This window comes from Geotrypetes seraphini, chromosome 10, assembly GCF_902459505.1.
Source record: "Geotrypetes seraphini chromosome 10, aGeoSer1.1, whole genome shotgun sequence".
Classification (NCBI taxonomy): domain Eukaryota; kingdom Metazoa; phylum Chordata; class Amphibia; order Gymnophiona; family Dermophiidae; genus Geotrypetes; species Geotrypetes seraphini.
The window spans coordinates 4,560,319-4,579,902 of NC_047093.1; the positions used below are offsets into that span (position 1 = coordinate 4,560,319).

General features: G+C 43.7%; 1 protein-coding gene across 1 annotated transcript in view; it reads right to left on the bottom strand.

Moving 5' to 3' along the window:
- Positions 1-19,584, bottom strand: part of DNAH17 (dynein axonemal heavy chain 17) — a 954,442-nt gene that overhangs the window by 875,100 nt on the left and 59,758 nt on the right. Inside the window, exons 4-7 of the mRNA XM_033960179.1 lie at positions 19,321-19,517; positions 10,525-10,717; positions 10,311-10,410; positions 9,372-9,457 (exon numbers count right to left, since the gene is read on the bottom strand). Coding sequence (XP_033816070.1) covers positions 9,372-9,457; positions 10,311-10,410; positions 10,525-10,717; positions 19,321-19,517 — 576 coding nt within the window. The remainder of the gene's footprint in view (positions 1-9,371; positions 9,458-10,310; positions 10,411-10,524; positions 10,718-19,320; positions 19,518-19,584) is intronic.

Below are 19,584 nucleotides of genomic sequence, written 5' to 3' on the forward strand. Positions count from 1 at the left end.
TTTCCAGAGAAAGGAAAATGGTAAAACCAGAGGACATAATTTGAGGTTGAGGGGTGGTAGATTCAGGGGCAATGTTAGGAAATTCTACTTTACAGAGAGGGTGGTGGATGCCTGGAATGCGCTCCCGAGAGAGGTGGTGGAGAGTAAAACTGTGACTGAGTTCAAAGAAGCGTGGGATGAACACAGAAGATTTAGAATCAATATTAAAGATTGAACTAGGCCAGTTACTGGGCAGACTTGTACGGTCTGCGTCTATGTATGGCCGTTTGGAGGAGGATGGGCAGGGGAGGGCTTCAATGGCTGGGAGGGTGTAGATGGGCTGGAGTAAGTCTTAACAGAGAATTCGGCAGTTGGAACCCAAGCACAGTACCGGGTAAAGCTTTGGATTCTCGCCCAGAAATAGCTAAGAAGAAAAAAAAAAATATAAAAAATAAAAAATTTAAATTGAATCAGGTTGGGCAGACTGGATGGACCATTCGGGTCTTTATCTGCCGTCATCTACTATGTTACTATGTTTTAAGAAATTTATAAAATAAATCTCTAGGAGACATTGCTAGAACTTTAGGAAAGTTAAGTATTCTCAAATTCAACATTTTGGTATAATTTTCCATATTTTCAACTTTCCTTATTAGCAATAATCTGTCTTGCATCAAGGTAGTTTGAGTCTTTTGTAGCCCTTGAACCCATTGGTCAAAGCGGTCCACTTTTTCCCCCTGAGACTTTATTCCTTTCTGAAGAGAATCAATTATTTTTTCCTGTGCATTAACCAGTGGTAGAGTTCCTGCACACAATTTACATGGTATATATGGATGGCAAAACATCTTCTCCACGGAAGCCTATTTGCGGAGTTCCACAGGGCTCCCCTTTGTCTCTAATACTTTTTAATATTTACATGATGTCACTGAAGAGTATCTGTTTGACACCTGCGGAGACTATGTTTACTTATGCAGATTACATTATCATCTTACTGGAAGTTGACCCTGATCTTAATAATTTGGCATTAAATATAGATAATGAAATGTTAAATTTGATGCTTATATGAGAGTTAATCAAGTGTGTATCTTTAAGTTTTAAATGAGTTTATTTGCTACACTTGTTGTAACATACGAAAATGAATAAAGAATTTATTTAAAAAAAATTAAATATAGATTGCCGCATTTCCAAACTTCAATTGCGAGCGACGTCCATCCAAATGAAACTTAATGCTGCTAAAACGAAAATACTATGGGTTGGTCCAAATTTATAAAATCTTCCTGCTTATATTACATTGAAATCAGGTGTTTCGTTATATATCGAGTTTTCAGCTAGAGTTCTGGGTATTATCTTGGGCTCTTCACTTACATTTCATAAACAGATAAACTCTAGTAAAAAGGTGCTTTTTCAGTTTGTGCATGTTAAAAAAAGTTAGGACACTATTTCACCAGGAACATTTTTCAGTGCTAGTGCAGTCCATTGTACATTCTCGACTGGACTACTGCAATTCCGTTTATCTGGGCATTAAGCAGGGCAATCTACAGCATCTCCAGTTGATACAAAATGCTGCAGTCAAATTGATTTTAGGGAAACGAAAGTTTGACCATGTTTCTCCCTTGTTGAGAAAACTTCATTGGCTTCCTATCTATTTTAGGATCCAATTTAAATGTACATGCATTGCATTTAAACTTCTCTACGGAATATTCAATTCACTGATTCCGTTACACTAAAATGTTCAAAGGTCTTGTTATTCGAGGACTATACAGAAGTACAAGCTCTCATTCCCTTCTTTCAAGGGAATTAAATGGGCTGGGAAACTTTGTCAAGCCTTTATTTTTAGGTTAACGGAGATCTGGAATGGAATTCCTTACTCTTTTAGAACGATAGGTTATTTTCAATTGTTTCAGAAAACTCTGTTATTTTCACAATATTGAAATGGCCTGCCCAGATGACTTAGTAAAAGTTAAGCAATGTAGGGCTCATTTTGTGCTAGGCCAGGTTAAATTTATTACTCACCCTTTTTTTTTTTTCTATCTCTTTGTAAAATCCGGTCTTTTTTTTTTTTTTTTTCAATTCTTTATTCATTTTCAAATTGAACAGCAAGTGCACAAAAAGCAATGTTACTTACCGTAACAGTTGTTATCCAGGGACAGCAGGCAGCTATTCTCACTAGTGGGTGATGTCATCCGACAGAGCCCCGATACGGACATCTTGAAAGCATGTCTTGCTTGAAGAAACTTAGAAGTTTCGAGATGCCCGCACCGCGCATGCGCCAGTGCCTTCCCGCCCGATGTACCGGGCGTGTCTCCTCAGTTCAGGTAGCTAGCCTGAGAAGCCAACCCAGGGGAGGTGGGTGGGACGTGAGAATAGCCGCCTGCTGTCCCTGGATAACAACTGTTACGGTAAGTAACATTGCTTTATCCCAGGACAAGCAGGCAGGTATTCTCACTAGTGGGTGACCTCCAAGCTAACCCCAATGGGATGGTGGGAGAGTTGGCAATTTTAAGAGAACAAATTTTGTAACACTGTTTGGCCAAACTGTCCATCCCGTCTGGAAAAAGTATCCAGACAATAATGAGAGGTGAAAGTATGAACCGAGGACCAAGTGGCAGCCTTACAAATCTCCTCAATTGGTGTCGATCTGAGGAAGGCTACAGAGGCTGCCATTGCTCTGACCTTATGGGCTGTGACCTTACAGGGAAGGGATAATCCAGCCTGGGCATAGCAGGAAGAGATACAAGCCGCCATCCAGTTAGAGATGGTGCGCTTCGATACAGGTCGTCCCAACTTGCTTGGATCAAAGGAGACGAAAAGTTGAGGAGCAGTTCTGTGTGGCTTTGTGCGATCCAAGTAGAAAGCTAGAGCACGTTTACAGTCCAGAGTGTGCAAAGCAGATTCCCCAGGATGAGAATGAGGCTTTGGAAAGAACACTGGAAGCACGATGGATTGGTTGATGTGAAATTCAGAGACCACTTTAGGCAAGAATTTTGGATGAGTACGAAGGACCACCTTGTCATGATGGAATACAGTGAACTGTGGATCCGCCACTAGGGCCTGAAGCTCGCTGACCCGGCGAGCTGACGTGAGGGCCACCAGGAAAACCACCTTCCAGGTGAGATACTTAAGTGGAGCCTTGTTGAGAGGTTCAAACGGAGGCTTCATAAGATGAGACAGGACAACATTGAGATCCCAAACCACAGGAGGAGGTTTGATAGGAGGGTTGACATGGAAAAGACCTTTCATAAATCTGGAAACCACAGGATGAACAGACAAAGGTTTCCCCTGTAGAGGCTGATGGAAAGCCGCAATAGCACTCAAGTGGACTCGTATTGAGGTAGATTTGAGACCAGACTGAGACAGGTGTAGAAGATAGTCCAATACAGAAGAAAGGGAAGCTCGCTGAGGTTCCGTGGCATTGGAAATACACCAGGAGGAGAATCTAGTCCATTTTTGGGAGTAGCATTGTCGAGTAGCAGGCTTCCTGGAAGCCTCCAAGACCTCCCTCACTGCTTGAGAAAACTGGTGAGGAGTTATGTTGAAAGGAACCAAGCTGTCAGGTGGAGGGACTGCAGATTGGGATGAAGTAGTGAACCTTGATGTTGAGTGAGTAGTGAAGGAAACACTGGAAGAAGTACTGGCTCCCTGCTGCTGAGTTGAAGTAGAAGGGAGAACCAAGGTTGTCTGGGCCATCGAGGAGCAATTAGAATCATGGTGGCATGGTCTGATCTCAACTTGACCAGAGTCTTTTGAATGAGAGGAAAAGGAGGGAACGCATATAGGAAGCGATTCCCCCAATCCAGTAGAAAAGCGTCTGCCTCGAGGCGATGGGGAGTGTATATCCTGGAGCAAAACTGAGGCAGTTTGAAGTTGTGGGGGGCTGCAAAGAGGTCTATCTGAGGCGTCCCCCACTGTGCAAATATCTGATGAAGGGGCTTGGAATGGAGAGTCCATTCGTGAGGCTGGAGAAGACGACTCAATTTGTCTGCCAGGACATTGTCTTTCCCCTGAATGTAGACAGCCCTGAGGAAGGTGTTGTGGCGGACCGCCCAATCCCAGACTCGAAGAGCTTCCTGGCAAAGAGGGGCCGAGCCCGTGCCCCCTTGTTTGTTGACATAATACATTGCGACCTGATTGTCGGTGCGAATTAGGACCACCATGTCGTGAAGCAGATGTTGAAAAGCTTGAAGAGCATTGAAGATGGCTCTGAGCTCCAGAAGATTGATTTGATGGAGTCGTTCCGCACTGGTCCAGAACCCCTGAGTGCGGAGACCATCCAGATGAGCTCCCCATGCATAGTTCGATGAATCGGTGGTGAGAACTTTCCGGTGGGGAGGAGAGTGAAACAGTAAACCTCTGGATAGATTCGAAGAGGTCATCCACCAGAGAAGAGACTGCCGTAGAGCAGGAGTGACTACAATGTGGCGGGACAACGGGTCGGACACCTGAGTCCATTGAGATGCCAAGGTCCATTGAGGAATTCTGAGATGTAGTCTGGCAAAAGGCGTCACATGAACTGTGGATGCCATGTGACCCAAGAGGACCATCATGTGTCTCGCTGAGATGGACGGGCGAGAAGACACCGACTGGCAGAGCAGAAGAAGAGCATCCATGCGCTGAGGAGGAAGGAACGCTCGAAGTTGGATGGTATCCAGGACCGCCCCGATAAAGGGGAGAGTCTGTGTGGGCTGAAGATGTGACTTGGGAAAGTTGATCTCGAAGCCCAAGTTCTGCAGAAAACAAATCGTAGTCAAGGTCGCCGAAATGACCTCTGGAGCCGACGGGGCCTTGATGAGCCAGTCGTCGAGGTATGGAAACACCTGGAGACCCATGTTCCGGAGTGCAGCGGCCACCACCACCAGACACTTCGTGAAGACTCTGGGCGAAGAGGAAAGGCCGAATGGAAGCACTCGATACTGCAGATGTAGATGTCCCACCCGAAATCTGAGGAACTTGCGGGAGGCCGGATGAATCGGGATGTGAGTGTAGGCCTCCTTGAGGTCCAGAGAGCATAACCAATCGTTCTGCTCGAGGAGGGGATAGAGAGAGGCAAGGGTCAGCATACGGAACCGCTCCTTGACCAAAAACTTGTTGAGGACTCGAAGGTCCAAAATGGGCCGCAGATCGCCCGTCTTCTTCGGAACCAGGAAATACCGGGAGTAAAACCCTTGGTTTTGCTGATCTAACGGGACCGGCTCGACGGCCCGAAGCCGAAGCAAAGCCTGAGCCTCCTGGAGAAGAAGAGCGGTCTGCGTTAAGTTGGAAGGATACTCTCTTGGAGGGTGGTCCGGGGGGACCCGTTGGAAACGAAGAGAGTATCCCTCTCTTACAATGGTAAGGACCCAAAGGTCTGTGGTGATTGACTCCCATCGATGACAAAAAAGATGGAGACGACCCCCTATGGGAAAAACAGGGGAAGGCAGAACATCGGTTATGCTCCCTGGAAGAGAGTCAAAAAGGCTGAGTAGCCTTGGGCGCAGCCGGCATCTGAGGCTTCTGCTGAGTCTTCTGAGGAGGCTGTCTCTTCGCAGGCTGTCTCGCAGGAGGAGTCTGCCTCGGTTGATAACGCCGCTGGTAAATTTGAGGCGGTCTAGAAGGACGAGACTGCTGAGGCTTCGGTTTAGGACGCAGAATAGACTGAAAAGACTTTTCATGGTCCGACAGCTTTTTAGTAACAGTTTCTATAGACTCATCAAATAGATCCGCTCCTGCACAAGGTACATTTGCAAGTCTGTCTTGGAGGTTCGGATCCATATCGATGGTTCGAAGCCACGCCAGGCGACGCATGGCGACCGAACATGCCGCAGCACGAGCCGAGAGCTCGAAGGCATCGTAGGAGGATTGCATCAGTTGAAGACGTAACTGGGACAGGGTCGCCACCACCTCTTCAAACTGGAAACGAGCTTGTGCATCGATGAAAGGAATGAACTTGTGGAGCACCGGCAAGAAGAAATCCAAGTATGAAGAGAAGAAAAAGTTGTAATTGAGCACTCGAGTCGCCATCATCGAGTTTTGATAGATACGTCTACCAAACTTATCCATCGTTCTCCCCTCCCTGCCAGGAGGCACGGAAGCGTAGACTTGGGAGGGATGAGAACGCTTGAGAGAGGACTCGACTAGAAGGGACTGATGAGAAAGTTGAGCTCCCTCAAACCCTTTGTGGTGAACGATGCGGTATCGAGCATCCAGTTTACTGGGAACTGCAGGCATGGAATACGGTGTCTCAAAACAGTGCATGAAAGTCTGGTCCAGCAGCTTATGCAAAGGAAGCCGAAGTGTCTCCGCCGGAGGGTGAGGCAAATGCATGGTGTCCAAATACTCTTTAGAATATTTGGACCCAGTGTCCAAAGTCACATCCAAGTCATCCGCCATCTGTCGGAGAAAGGATGAGAAAGACAGTTGGTCTGCCAAGGCCGGCCTACGAGACGGACTAGAAGAAGTGGAAGCCTCCGTGTCCAGGGAGATCTGAGATCGGCATGGAGAATAGGAGGTAGATGGTTCCTCGTACTCTGGTCCCTCCGGCTGGGACACATCCGACGAGGAGTACCCCAAACGCTGCATCTTTTTCTGCGGAGACACCTCCGAATGACGTGAGGAGTGCCGAGAAGAGTGCCGAGATCGATGCCCCTCCCGGTGACGGGACGGAGAACGAGATCTTCTATGCATCGATTGATCCTTCGAAGCCTCAAAGGAATGGATAGGGCTCGATGCAGTGGATCGCAGAGGTGGCAGAGATGCGGATTCACGCAGCGCCACCCATGTCTGGTATGGAGTGCGGAAGAACTCCTCCTGCGATGCAGTATGCCCAGGACTACGATTATCAGGAGCCGCCCTAGCACCCTGTTGTCGTGGAGGTGTGATGGGCTCCAAAGGCGGCATCTCAGGAAGGGAAGCCCTCCTGGAGGATTCCGCCGCCCTCCGCCGATCCCCCTCGTCGAGCAGAGAGATCGAACGACGAGGAGGAGGGGGAGGGGGCGGACCGCCCCCTGAAACCGGGGTCGGAATCTCACCCTGAATGTTGGCGATAAGCCGGGGTCCCATAGTTTGCATAAGCTCGACAAACTGAGCTTCTAGCAGGGACCGAAGCGAAGCCGATATGGAGGGATCCGCACCGAAAGGGGGTCCTCCTGCACGGTCTTCGCGTTCCTTCGTGGCCAAGTGCTTCTGCTTGCTAGCTTTAGGCACTTTGATGACCACGGGAGGGACAGTTGAAGGCGGTACCTGAACCGAGGAGACGGAGGCAGGCGCCGATGCTGAACTCGAAGCTGAAGCCGGGGCAAACGATGCGGGCTTCACGATGCTCGATGCAGGAGTCGCAGATGTAGGTTTCAAATGCACCGGCGAAACCTCAACAGCCGCAGTAGCAGAGACGTCCTTGGCAGTCTCCATCTTGAACATCGACTCCCAGAGCAAGCAGCGCCGCTTAAACGAGCACGCAGTGAGCGTGGAACAAGGCCGGCACGATTTCGGAACGTGTTCTGGACCAAGACACTGAAGGCAGCGTCGATGCGGGTCCGTCAGCGAAATCGCACGCTGGCACTTGCTGCACTTTTTAAAACCGGTGATTGGTCGGGACATAGGCCGGAAAATCGACGCTGCAAGGTCGAAGGCGGTAGGCCGCAGCCACGAGGCCGGCCCGGCCGAACCGCCGGAAGAAATAATTTTGAACTTTTTTTTTTTTTTTTTTTGAAATAAAATAAAAGTGAAATAAATGTAAAGAAATAAACAAAAACGCGGGTTAAAGAAGGCAAAAAACTGAAATTCAGTCAGCGCAGAATGAAGACAAACTTCTCAGCTCCGCGGAAAGAAAAGAACTGAGGAGACACGCCCGGTACATCGGGCGGGAAGGCACTGGCGCATGCGCGGTGCGGGCATCTCGAAACTTCTAAGTTTCTTCAAGCAAGACATGCTTTCAAGATGTCCGTATCGGGGCTCTGTCGGATGACATCACCCACTAGTGAGAATACCTGCCTGCTTGTCCTGGGATAAGAATATATTTTACAAGTTATTCCACAATAGCACATTAAATCTCTACCACATAAAAATCTAGTGATGCAATACCCCCCCCAACCACCCTTCCTTTATCACATTTTCAATAGGAATAAACACACATATTATATAGCATATTATAACATAAAATCCGGTCTTCTGATTTTTGTTAACTAAGTCGAGCTCCTTTTGGAGATGACCTGATATATAAACTGAAGATTAGATTAAATTACTATATGTTGCCATGTTTTTGGGTCGACCCCATGTTGTTCCTGCCTTCATAGACAGCTGATCCAGGTAGCTTGAGAACCCTGGCCAATCCAAGAGTAGAAGGGCTTTCTCCTCTGATTGCAAAGCAAACCTCAGCACCAATCACAAGCTAGGAAGTGTATGCCATCTGCCTCATTCTTCTCCTCCATCCTCAGATCCCCAAGAATGCACAACTTGTACTTGAGTATTGTGCAAAGTTCTGGTCGCCATTTCTCAAAAAGGATATAGTGGAATTAGTAAAGGTTCAAAGAAGAGCAATCAAAATTGAGAGGATGAACTCTTCTTATGTATATGAGGAAAGACTAAAGAGGTTGAGGTTCTTCAGCTTGGAAAGAGATGGCTGAGGAGGGATATATTTGAGGTCTACAAAATCCAGAATGGTGTAGATCAGGTAAGAGCAAATCGATTTTCCACCCTTTCAAAAAGTAAAAAAAAAATAAAAAAAAAGGGGGACACTCAATTAAATTAAATGGGAATACTCTGAAAACAAATAAGAGGAAATATTTTTGTACTCAAAGACTAGTTAAGCTCTGGAACTCATTGCCTGAGGATGTGGTTGTAGTAATTAGTGTAGCTGAGTTTAAGAAAAGTTTGGACAAGTTCCTGGAGGAAAAGTCCATAGTCTGCTATTGAGACAAACATGGAGCAAGCCACTGCTTGTCCTGGATTGGTGGTATAGAATGTTGCTACTATTTGGGTTTCTTCCAAGTACAGTGACCTAGATTGGCTAGATCAGTGGCTCCCAAACCCTGTCCTGGGGGACCCCCAGCCAGTCGGGTTTTCAAGATATCCCTAATGAATATGCATGAGAGAGATTTGCATACCTGTCGCTTCCATTATATGCAAATCTCTCTCATGCATATTCATTAGGGATATCTTGAAAACCCGACTGGCTGGGGGTCCCCCAGGACAGGGTTTGGGAACCACTGGGCTAGATGGACCAATGGTGTGACCCAGTATGGCTTTCTTATGTTCTTATTTCTACATGATGCTTTTTGTGCAAATGTTCAATAATCAGAAGAGAATGAATATTTGCACAGAAAATTATTTATAACTTTGTGGAGTTTTGGCAATTTTTTTTTTCCAAGACTTAAGTCAACTTCTTTATATATTGAAACATTTGCTTTTTAGTTCCAATTTACCTGGGCATAATCAGCCTGTTCAAGTTCATCCAATTTTGCTTTGAGAGGTTTTAAGTGAATCACAATGTCTTCGGCTTCCTGCAGTCCTGTGAAGAATGAGCAGAGATTCAATATTTATTGCCCATGATTCACCTGAAGCAAGAGGGCCCTCATTACTGAGAAATTTCCTGCTTGCCTATCTATCCATCTACATGTTTGTACATGTGTAACATGGGCACATATTAAGGTAAACAGGCTAGAGGGATGCTCATTGAAAAAACAGTAGGAACATCCGAAGAGAATGAAGAAACCAGAGGAGCTCTGCAGTGATGCTAGCTACAGAGTCCTTCCCTCCTCTATCCCAGCTGTGGAATAATAGGGAGGTTCACTGGCAGTTGAAGCTCCCCTCCTACCCAAAGGATGGCAAAGGATATGTGGCCAGAGCTCCTACAGTCCTCAAGAACGATAAAATAATAGCAAGCTGGGAGGTAGAGAAGAAACCACCACATCCCATCTTGCAAACAGACAGTCGGGTCCTGCCAACCCACTGCACTCATGATCTCTCCTCCCACACATTATTCCAACTTCAACATTCCACCTCCCCCCCCCAAGTCTTATACCTCATGCTACCTCCACCCATCTTCCACAGCTCCCTCACTCTACACATTACCCATTTCATTCCCCCTATAGACTCATCATTGAAACCCACATCAACATCGTCTCCACAGATATCCTCCCACACCTTCTTTCCCTCACATATCCTAATCGAGTCCTTCATAAAGGGGCCATTGTGCCCCACTGTAAGTATGCCCTTTGCAACTTGTTGAAGCCTATTTTTTTTAATTATACTTTCAATAACATGCCAACAGGTCACAGCAGTATCACCATATGTGGCTAAAAGCTTTGAGGCAGGGTGGCAAATAGAACTGGTGACAGCTCTCTACTTCTGCATTTCGATACCTGTATTAACTTCATTGTAAACATTCTGCAGAGCAGGCCAGTAGCTGCTCTTTGATTTTTCCAAAATCTCAGCTATTTTATTTACTTCAGGCTTTAGGAGCTGTAGAGTTAAAAGAAAAAAAAAAAGATATGTAACAAATAAGTAACTAAAGGCACACTAACTGATTTAGCATCCGCTAAATGCTAACGCGTCCATAGAATATAAGCGAAATACCTGATCGTGAATACATTCCAGGTTCAGCAGTCTGGAATTCCAGAAGTCCATCTCTACATGCGGTTTAGGATTTAGTCCATCTAGAAGGGGCTGAGCTGAATCTTTAACTAATATATCTCTTACTTGATGAGACCAATCTATGATGACAGTTTCTATTGCATGAAGTAATGAATTATCCACAATGGGTGATGCTCTGAAAGAAACACACAGTTAACATTGAAGACCTTTTCTGGATACATTTCTTTTTGAGAAAAGAGGTTAATGCTTATTTCTTTTCAATTCAATCCAAAGCAGGTTACAAAAAACACACATAATTCAATACAACTAACATAACAAAAAAACAACTGAAAACATGCCCTAAAAAATATTAGCTCACCCAAAATCAACAAAAAACAATTGGCATTTATACTTGAAATCTGTAGCAGAGGTGCAATGTGAAGTGTCCGAATGTATGGCTCGGTATTTCCTTTCCTTTTCTAATTCAAAGAGATACACGGGCAATTTTTAGTAGGTGAATTAAGTATATAGTCTGCAGATACTTTCTTCCCTAATTTTCAATGCAAGATTAGCTGTGCACTTTTAATACATGCTTATATGCAGGTACATGGGCACAAAAACCCCAAACGACTTTGTACCCTCTTTTTTCTGCAGGTGGAAAGAACAAGAGAAAAACTAAACATAAAGACCTGAAGATTTCATTCTGAACACATACTTACTCCAACCTAAGTCGCTTTGCCAGATAAAACTATGCACTCTATGAAAACATGCACCTACTACTAACTGCTGAGGAATATTCAACAGCTTTGCAAATTTGAAGTTTATTAAAAATGTGTTATACCACCAAATCAAACTTCTAGGTGGTGAACATCCAAAAAAAGGGTAAAATAATATACAATTGTAAATAGTAATATAGTAGATGACAGCAGATAACGATCCGAATGGTCCATCCAGTCTGTCCAACCTGATTCGTTTTAATTTTTTTTTCTTCTTCTTCTTAGCTATTTCTGGGCAAGAATCCAAAGCTCTGCCCAGTACTGTGCTTAGGTTCCAACTACTGAAGTCTCCGTCAAAGCTCACTCCAGCCCATCTACACCATCCCAGCCATCAAAGCCCTCCCCAGCCCACCCTTTCAACTTTAGAGAGTGCCCTCTCATTCTCCCTACCTTGGAGAGGATGAACTATCTGTCTTTATCTGCTATGTCTATTCCCTTCAGTATTTTGAATGTTTCGATCATGTCCCCTCTCAGTCTCCTCTTTTCAAGGGAAAAGAGGCCTAGTTTCTCTAATCTCTCACTGTACGGCAACTCCTCCAGCCCCTTAACCATCTTAGTCGCCCTTCTCTGGACCCTTTCAAGTAGCATCATATCCTTCTTCATGTATGGCGACCAGTGCTGGACGCAGTACTCCAGGTGAGGGTGCACCATGTCCCGGTACAGCGGCATGATAACCTTCTCCAATCTGCTCGTGATACCCTTTTTTATCATTCCTAGCATTCTGTTCGCCCTTTTTGCCGCTGCCGCACATTGCGTGAAAGGCTTCATCGACTTGTCGATCAGAACTCCCAAGTCTCTCTCCTAGGACTTGCATCACTTTACACTTATCCATGCAGAATCTCATCTGCCATGTCGATGCCCATTTCTCGAGCCTGATTATGTCACGTTGCAGATCTTCGCAATCCCCCTGTGTCTTCACTACTCTGAATAACTTCATATCATCCGCAAATTTAATCACCTCACTCATCGTACCAATGTCCAGATCGTTTATAAAGAAGTTGAACAGCATGAGTCCAAGCACCGAGCCCTGCGGCACCCCACTGGTGACGCTCTTCCAGTCTGAGTATTGTCTGTTTACCCCCACTCTCTGTTTCCTATGCTCCAGCCAGTTGTTAATCCACATGAATATTTCACCCTCGATTCCATGGCTCGCAATTTTCCAAAGTAGTCATTCATGTGGAACCTTGTCGAACGCCTTCTGAAAATCCAGATATACAATGTTGACCAGGTTGCCCTTGTCTATCTGTCTGTTTACTCCCTCGAAGAAGTGCAGCAAGTTCATCAAACAAGATCTGCCTTTGCTGAAACCGTGCTGGCTGGTCCTCATCAGACCGTGTCCATCAAGGTGATCAATGATGTGGTCCTTTATCAGCGCCTCTACCATCTTTCCCAGTACCAAGGTCAGACTCACCGGTCTGTAGTTTCCCGGATCTCCCCTCGAACCTTTTTTGAAGATCGGCGTAACATTCGCCACCTTCCAGTCTTCCGGAATCTTTCCCGATTTGATCGACAGATTGGCTATTAGTTGAAGCAGTTCAGCTATAGTTCTTTTCAGTTCTTTGATGACCCTCGGATGGATGCCATCCGGTCCCAGGGATTTATCGCTTTTAAGCCTATCGATCTGCCTGCATACCTCTTCTATACTGACGGTCAACCCTGTCAGTTTCCCGTCTTTGTTTCCAACATATAGCCTGATGGGTTCCGGTATGCTGTGTATATCCTCTTCGGTAAATACAGACGCAAAAAATGTGTTCAGTTTGTTGGCAATTGCTTTGTCCTCCTTTAGCACTCTCTTTATTCCATGGTCGTCCAATGGTCCCACCGATTCCTTCGCGGGTCGTTTACCTTTAATATATCGAAAGAACGGCTTGAAGTTTTTTGACTCCTTGGCTATTTTTTCCTTGTAGTCTCTTTTGGCCCCTTTTCCCGCCTTATGGCACCTGCATTGATGTTGTTTGTGCTTATTCCAGTTTTCGTCTGCCTATGCAGAGCTATGCCAAAGGTTTTGCTAAAATCCAAGTACACTATATCTAGTGTACTATTTGGTCACCCAGTCAAAGAAATCAATCAGATTTGTCTGATAATACCTGCCTCTCATAAAACCATGCTGCCTGAGGTCCTGCAGTCCATCTGATTCTAGAAATCTCACCATCCTCCACTTTAGAAGAGTTTCCATTAGTTTACTCACTACTGAGGTCAGACTAACTGGCCTGTAATTCCCAACCTCCTCCTTACTTCTACTCTTGTGCAGTTCTCCAGGACCACTTCAGACTCTAAAGAAGCATTGAAAAAATGAGACAATGGAGTATTGTCTTCATGCTCGACCTCTGGGTGTTCCTCGGAAGGTTCACAGATTGGCTACTTCTTTTTTGTTGCGACCAAGGTGACGGTTGCTCGCTATTGGAAAAAAGCCTCTGTTCCCTCTATTGAAGAAGTATTGGTGAAATTAGATTACATCTGTTTGATGTCTAAGCTTACCACTTTTAAGTATGGGCATTTTGTTTCATAAAATATGGGACTCTTACTTAACTTGGCATGGTAATACAGGTTAGCAATCTGTTTGTATGTATATATGAGAGGCTTTTCTTTTGAGCCATGAACGGGAAAGGATGGGTTGGTTTGCTTAGTCTTTTTTTTCTTTCATGACTCTTGTTACAATATTTCAGAATTCATGATTAGCTTTGGCTCTTCCCATCTGCGTTATGGGTTCGAAGCCAGTTGTTGCTTTGTATTCTGTTTGTTATCTATTTCAAAATAAATTAATTAATTTAAAAAAAGAAAAGAAAAGATGAGACAATGGAACTGCCAGAACCTCTCTGAGTTCCTTCAGTACCCTCAGATGTAATCTATTTTAGCTAGCTCCTCACAAACAGAGTCTTCTGTTTGATCTTAGACCAGGCTTCTCAGAAAAGTACGGTAATCATCATTTTTGGACCTGGAATCCCGCATTTTCAACGAGGGAACTGCTTCTAACAATGCTTGTTTGAGCATTGGATCCAGGTTAATAAAGGGCTAAAGAAAGTGAATGTTAAAGAGGTTTTGAGCTGAGGCCTTGCTTTTTCAGTATGGCAACAAGTTTTGGACCTGACATGCTGTTGCTGCTTTGCAAAGGCAGCACTATTTCTCCCAAGAGCCTTCTTTTCCTTCTCATTTGAGACCGTGCTTTTATGCACAATGAGTTTTATACAGTACTGTTTGTTCATTTACTTTTACATTATTTCTTTATTCTTACTCTCATTATTAGATCTATTTAGCCTGTGAACTTGAAGTGTGGAGAGTTTCCCGTTTCATTACTTCTGTCATTTATCGTTTATTTATTTAGTTGCAGCACAATTCAAAGCGGTGTACGATAAAAACAAAATACAAATTTAAATTAACAAACGGAACAATTAGGTACGGGCCAGAATCACATAATCGTTGCATCAAAGAACAAAAGCTTCATAATAATAACAATATCATAATCATATCATGTGCTTACTATTAACATCACTTCTAGTTTGGGGATTGGATTTTTTTTTTTAAAGAAAGATCTTCTCAAAAAGAAAGTTTTTAAAAGAACGTAGAATTTAGTATAAGAAGTTTCAAAGCGTAAATTTGAAGGTAGTGAATTCTACAGTGATGGAGCTGTCGAAAAAAAACGTTATTTTTCTAGTCCTTTCCCATTTCACTTTTGAATGGTGAGGAATAACTAATCTATCGTCTGTCGAAGTTGGCGAAAAAGGAATAACCAGACTTACCAGATAATCTGGAACGCTGTATGCAATATCTTATGAGTCAAAGTAAGAATTCTAAATTGTATACAATAGTAAATCGGTAGCCAATGCAATTGTTTTAATAAGAGCATTATGTGCTCGAATTTACTTGTCTTGATGTCTGCTTCGTACTGTTATTGGCTGGAGAAGACATAGCAGTTAGACTGAGAAATGGGGAAGTGCACTAGATTTTAGCAAATCCTTTGACAGTGTTCTGCACAGGCATCTAATAAATAACTGAGCATCCTCGGGATGGGCCCCAAAGTGACGGGCTGAGTCAGGAACTGGATGAGTGGAAGGCAATACAAGGGCATTGTCAATGGAGATCGCTTTGAGGAAAGGGATGTTATCACTGGTGTGCCTCAAGTTTCAGTTATTGGGCCTGTTCTTTTAAATATATTTCTAAGCAATATTGCTGAAGGGCTGTAAGGTAAGATTTGCCTCTTTGCGGATGATACCAAAATCGACAAGGATGGTGTGAATAACATGAGGAAGAACCTAACAAAGCTTGAAGAATGGTCAGAAATTTGGCAGCTAAGATTTAATGCTAAGAAATGCAAGCTCATGTATTTGGGCTGCAAAAACCTGAGGGAACAGTAGTTTAGGGGGTGAAGAACTTTTGTGCACAAAAGAGGAGCAGGACTTGGGTGTGATTGTATGTGATGATTTTAAGGTAGCCAAACAGGTTGAAAAGGTGACGGTGAAAGCTAGAAGGATGCTAGAGTGCTAAGGGAGAGGTATGGCCTGTAGGAAAAAGGAGATATTGATGCCCCTGTAAAAGACTTTGGTGAGACCTCATTTAGAATATTGTGTACAATTCTGGAGGCTAAAAAGGATGGAGCCGGCCAAGAGGAAGGCTACTGAAAAAGTCGGTGATCTTCATCATAAGACGTATGGAGACAGACTTAACGATCTCAATATGTATACTTTGAAGGAAAGACGGGAGGAGATAAGATAGAGACGTTTAATAAAGAAATACCTATGTTGACATAAATGTGCATGAGGCGAGTCTCTTTCATTTGAAAGGAAGCTTTGGAATGAGAGGGCATAGGAAGAAGTTAAAAGGTGATAGCCTCCGGAGTAATCTAAGGAACTACTTTGTTACCAAAAAAGGTGGTAGATGCGTGTAATAGTCTCCCGGTAGAGGTGTGGAAACAGACTGTGTCTGAATTCAAGATGTCTTAGGGAGAGGAGGAGATAGTGGATGGTGCAGATGGGCAAACAGGTGGGCCATTTGGCCTTTATTTGCTCAGTTCTGTATTTCTCTTCACATTGCCTGCTGTAGAAAACAATTCAAGTGAAGCTGAACATGCAGTAGATAAATATGGTTTCCTTGCTCGGTTCTGCATTTCCATTCCCGTTCTTGATGATTAGTGTTAATAAAAAATATTTTAAATACAGATACCCTATGTCTGTTCTATATGCATAAAGTATGTTTTCTGAATTGTTTTTCCTACGGCTATTACCAAAGTTTTAGCTTTTGCGGATGACCTCCTTTATACATTGGGGAACCCGCAGTCCTCCATCCGATGTCTTCTTCAGGCGTTAGAAGAGTTTAAATATTATTCTGGCTTTACTTTAAATTACCAAAAGTCGTTAGTGCTGGCAGATTTGCAGGACTCCTGGGTGTGGGATTTCCCCTTTTCGTGGGCACGCAACTCCCTGAAGTATTTGAGGGTCTTGTTACCCTGAGATGTGTGTGGAATTTTACCACGCTTATGGCTGAGAAGAAGAAATTATTACATGTTTGGGTTGATTTCCCCTTTTCAGTGGTTGGCAGGGTGGCATTATACAACATGGTCATATTTTCTAGATGGCTTTATTGATTTCAAATGTTACCTTAGTTACTTTCCCACTCCCCAGAAACATCTTATTAGGGCTTTGCAGGCCTACCTGGGGCATGGGAAACGAGCGAGACTAACCTATACATTACATTACATTACATTAGTGATTTCTATTCCGCCATTACCTTGCGGTTCAAGGCGGATTACATCCAAACTAAAAACAAGAATTACATTCCAAATTTGAAGTAATAGAATAAGCGATGAGATAAAACATTTAAGGTTACCAGTGGGAAGTAGAAGTCTTAAGGAGATAAGAATAGGGTGAATTATGGGGTTATAGATAATGTTTGGTAAATAGAAGACTATTAGAGAGTACTAAGGGTATAGAGAGTGTTGAATGTTGGGTTGGGATTGGTTGTGCTGGATAGGTTTTATGTGTTTTTTTGAAGAGTATGGTTTTAATATCTTTCTTGAAGGTTTTGTAGTCTGTGGTTGTAGTTAACAGAGTGGTAAATTGTCTGTCCAGCTTAGCTGCTTTGGAGGCTATTAGGTTGTCATAAAGTTTTTTTCATTTGACATTTTTGGATGATGGGTAAGAGAATAGTGAATGGGTTCTTCTGTGTCTGGTTGAGGAGGATTGATTTAGTCGATTATTCCAGTAGGTTGGGCTATCTCTGTTGATAGCCTTGTAAAGGGCTTGTTTACCAAGGGCGAGAGGGGGCTATGGATTATTAAATATTTGATGGTATGCTATAGCGTGTCAAATGAGACATATAAATGACTGATTTTGAGAGACATCTACTTTTTCTGCTACATCTATTGAGCTTTCTCTTTTATATCCCTTTCGATCACCAGCTTCTACATATTTGGTCTTTTTACCGGCTCGCCAGGCTTGGCGATGGGTGTGCAAGAGCCTTCATATATCTTCGGGGGTTACGCCATACTTACCTATACAGGGTAATGCTGATTTTACACCAGGGATTCATTGCTCCTCCTTTCATCGTTGGAAGGAGCAGGGTTTACAGTATTTGTTTCAAGTGGTTAAGGAGGAAGGTACAATTTATTCTTTTGCACAGTTGCGACACAAATATTCTTTATTGTGCACTGATGTTTTTTTCTCTCTTCAATTGAAACACTATGTACAGTCTCTACCTATATGTGATCTGTTGGAGTCATGTAGAGAGCATGTTTAGTTTATCAGCACAAACGCATATACCTCTTCGTTTCCATAATATGGGAATTTTGGACTGTCAATCGGGTATTAATTTGGAGATATTAGCCAGACTTTGGACTGATGACTTACAGAGCCCAATTTCTGCACTCCAATTACAGCGCTAGTTAAAGAACGCTATAAAGCTGACACCTAACATCATCTTGTGGGAATTCCAACATAAATTTTTGTTTCGTTTATGTATATCTCACCTACTAGAGCATTCCGTATGACATTGTTGCCTGAAGTGTGGACAGTTTTATGCTTTGTTAGGTCACCAGTTTTGGTCCTGTCCTCCTGTCATAGCATTTTGGCAACGCTTGGGACATTGTATTTCAACTATGTGGCAATGGCGTTGGACACCTACTCCACAAGCTCTCTTTGGGACCTATACTGTTTTGCTTCTGAAACGCAAAGGGATGTCAGCCTTCTTGGATCGCACAGTTCTTCAGGGACTGAAATCAATATTGACTACGTGGATTGTGGCAGACTTGCCATCTTATTCTCATTGGCGATCTCTTTTGATTGGGCAAGCTGCCTTGGAGCGCCGTGACTTTGCAGACATTGATTCCCCTAGGGGAAAACATTTTTGATCCACATGGGAGCCCTTTTGGCTCACTTTGACACCCTATGCTTGCAGCAGACTGTTGAATGGTTAATCACTAGTTCTTATAATTCTTGGACGAATGCATCAGAGATATTTCTGTTAATTTGGGGAGGGTGATATAGAACTGTTTCTTACTATGATGTTCATGATCTGTTTTTCTGTGGTTTGTTTGATTTTTTTGAAAATTTGCATTTTGTAAGGGGTTACCATTATTTTCCATATTACCTGACTTTTTACTTATCCAATATCAGGTTCGTTCCACTTAAATTGGATAATTGAGACTTTACTGTATTTTTCTGTTAAATGTATGTGTCTGGTCTCTAGTGTATGAAAATATACCGCATACATATTTCACTGGAGCCCTGGAATATGGACAAGATTGTGACACCTGATAGCTGCTGGTATAGCGTCACAGTTACAGCGAGATGATTTTACTTAGGGCTCCTTTTACAAAGCCGCGCTAGGGCCTTAACGCAAAACGCTACGCGCGCTAGCCGCTACCGCCTCCTTTTGAACAGGCGGTAGATTTTCGGCTAGCGCTAATCTGGTGCTTGCGCTAAAACCGCTAGCGAGGCTTAGTCTTAATTCATATTTTGAAATCAAAGAAAGCAAAGGACTGACAGCTGGTTCATAGAAAAACATCTCAAACGGAGTGCAAAGGTTGCTTTACCTCCCTGCAGCATCACTTGTGCTGGACTCCAAAGTCTCTAATTTTTCAGGCAGGGCAAGGAGGGTTTTCCCTTTGATCTTTCCTCCCATCACAAACATTTCATTTTTCAGTCGGCGTGCTTGTCTTATCACATCCTCAGATACTACTGTGGGCCACCCAATCATGTTTTCACTGTTGATGAACAGGGGATAAATAACCTGAAAAACATTCATTTCACTTCTATGAGCTGCAGTAATTGACTGGAATATATGGATCTTATATGAG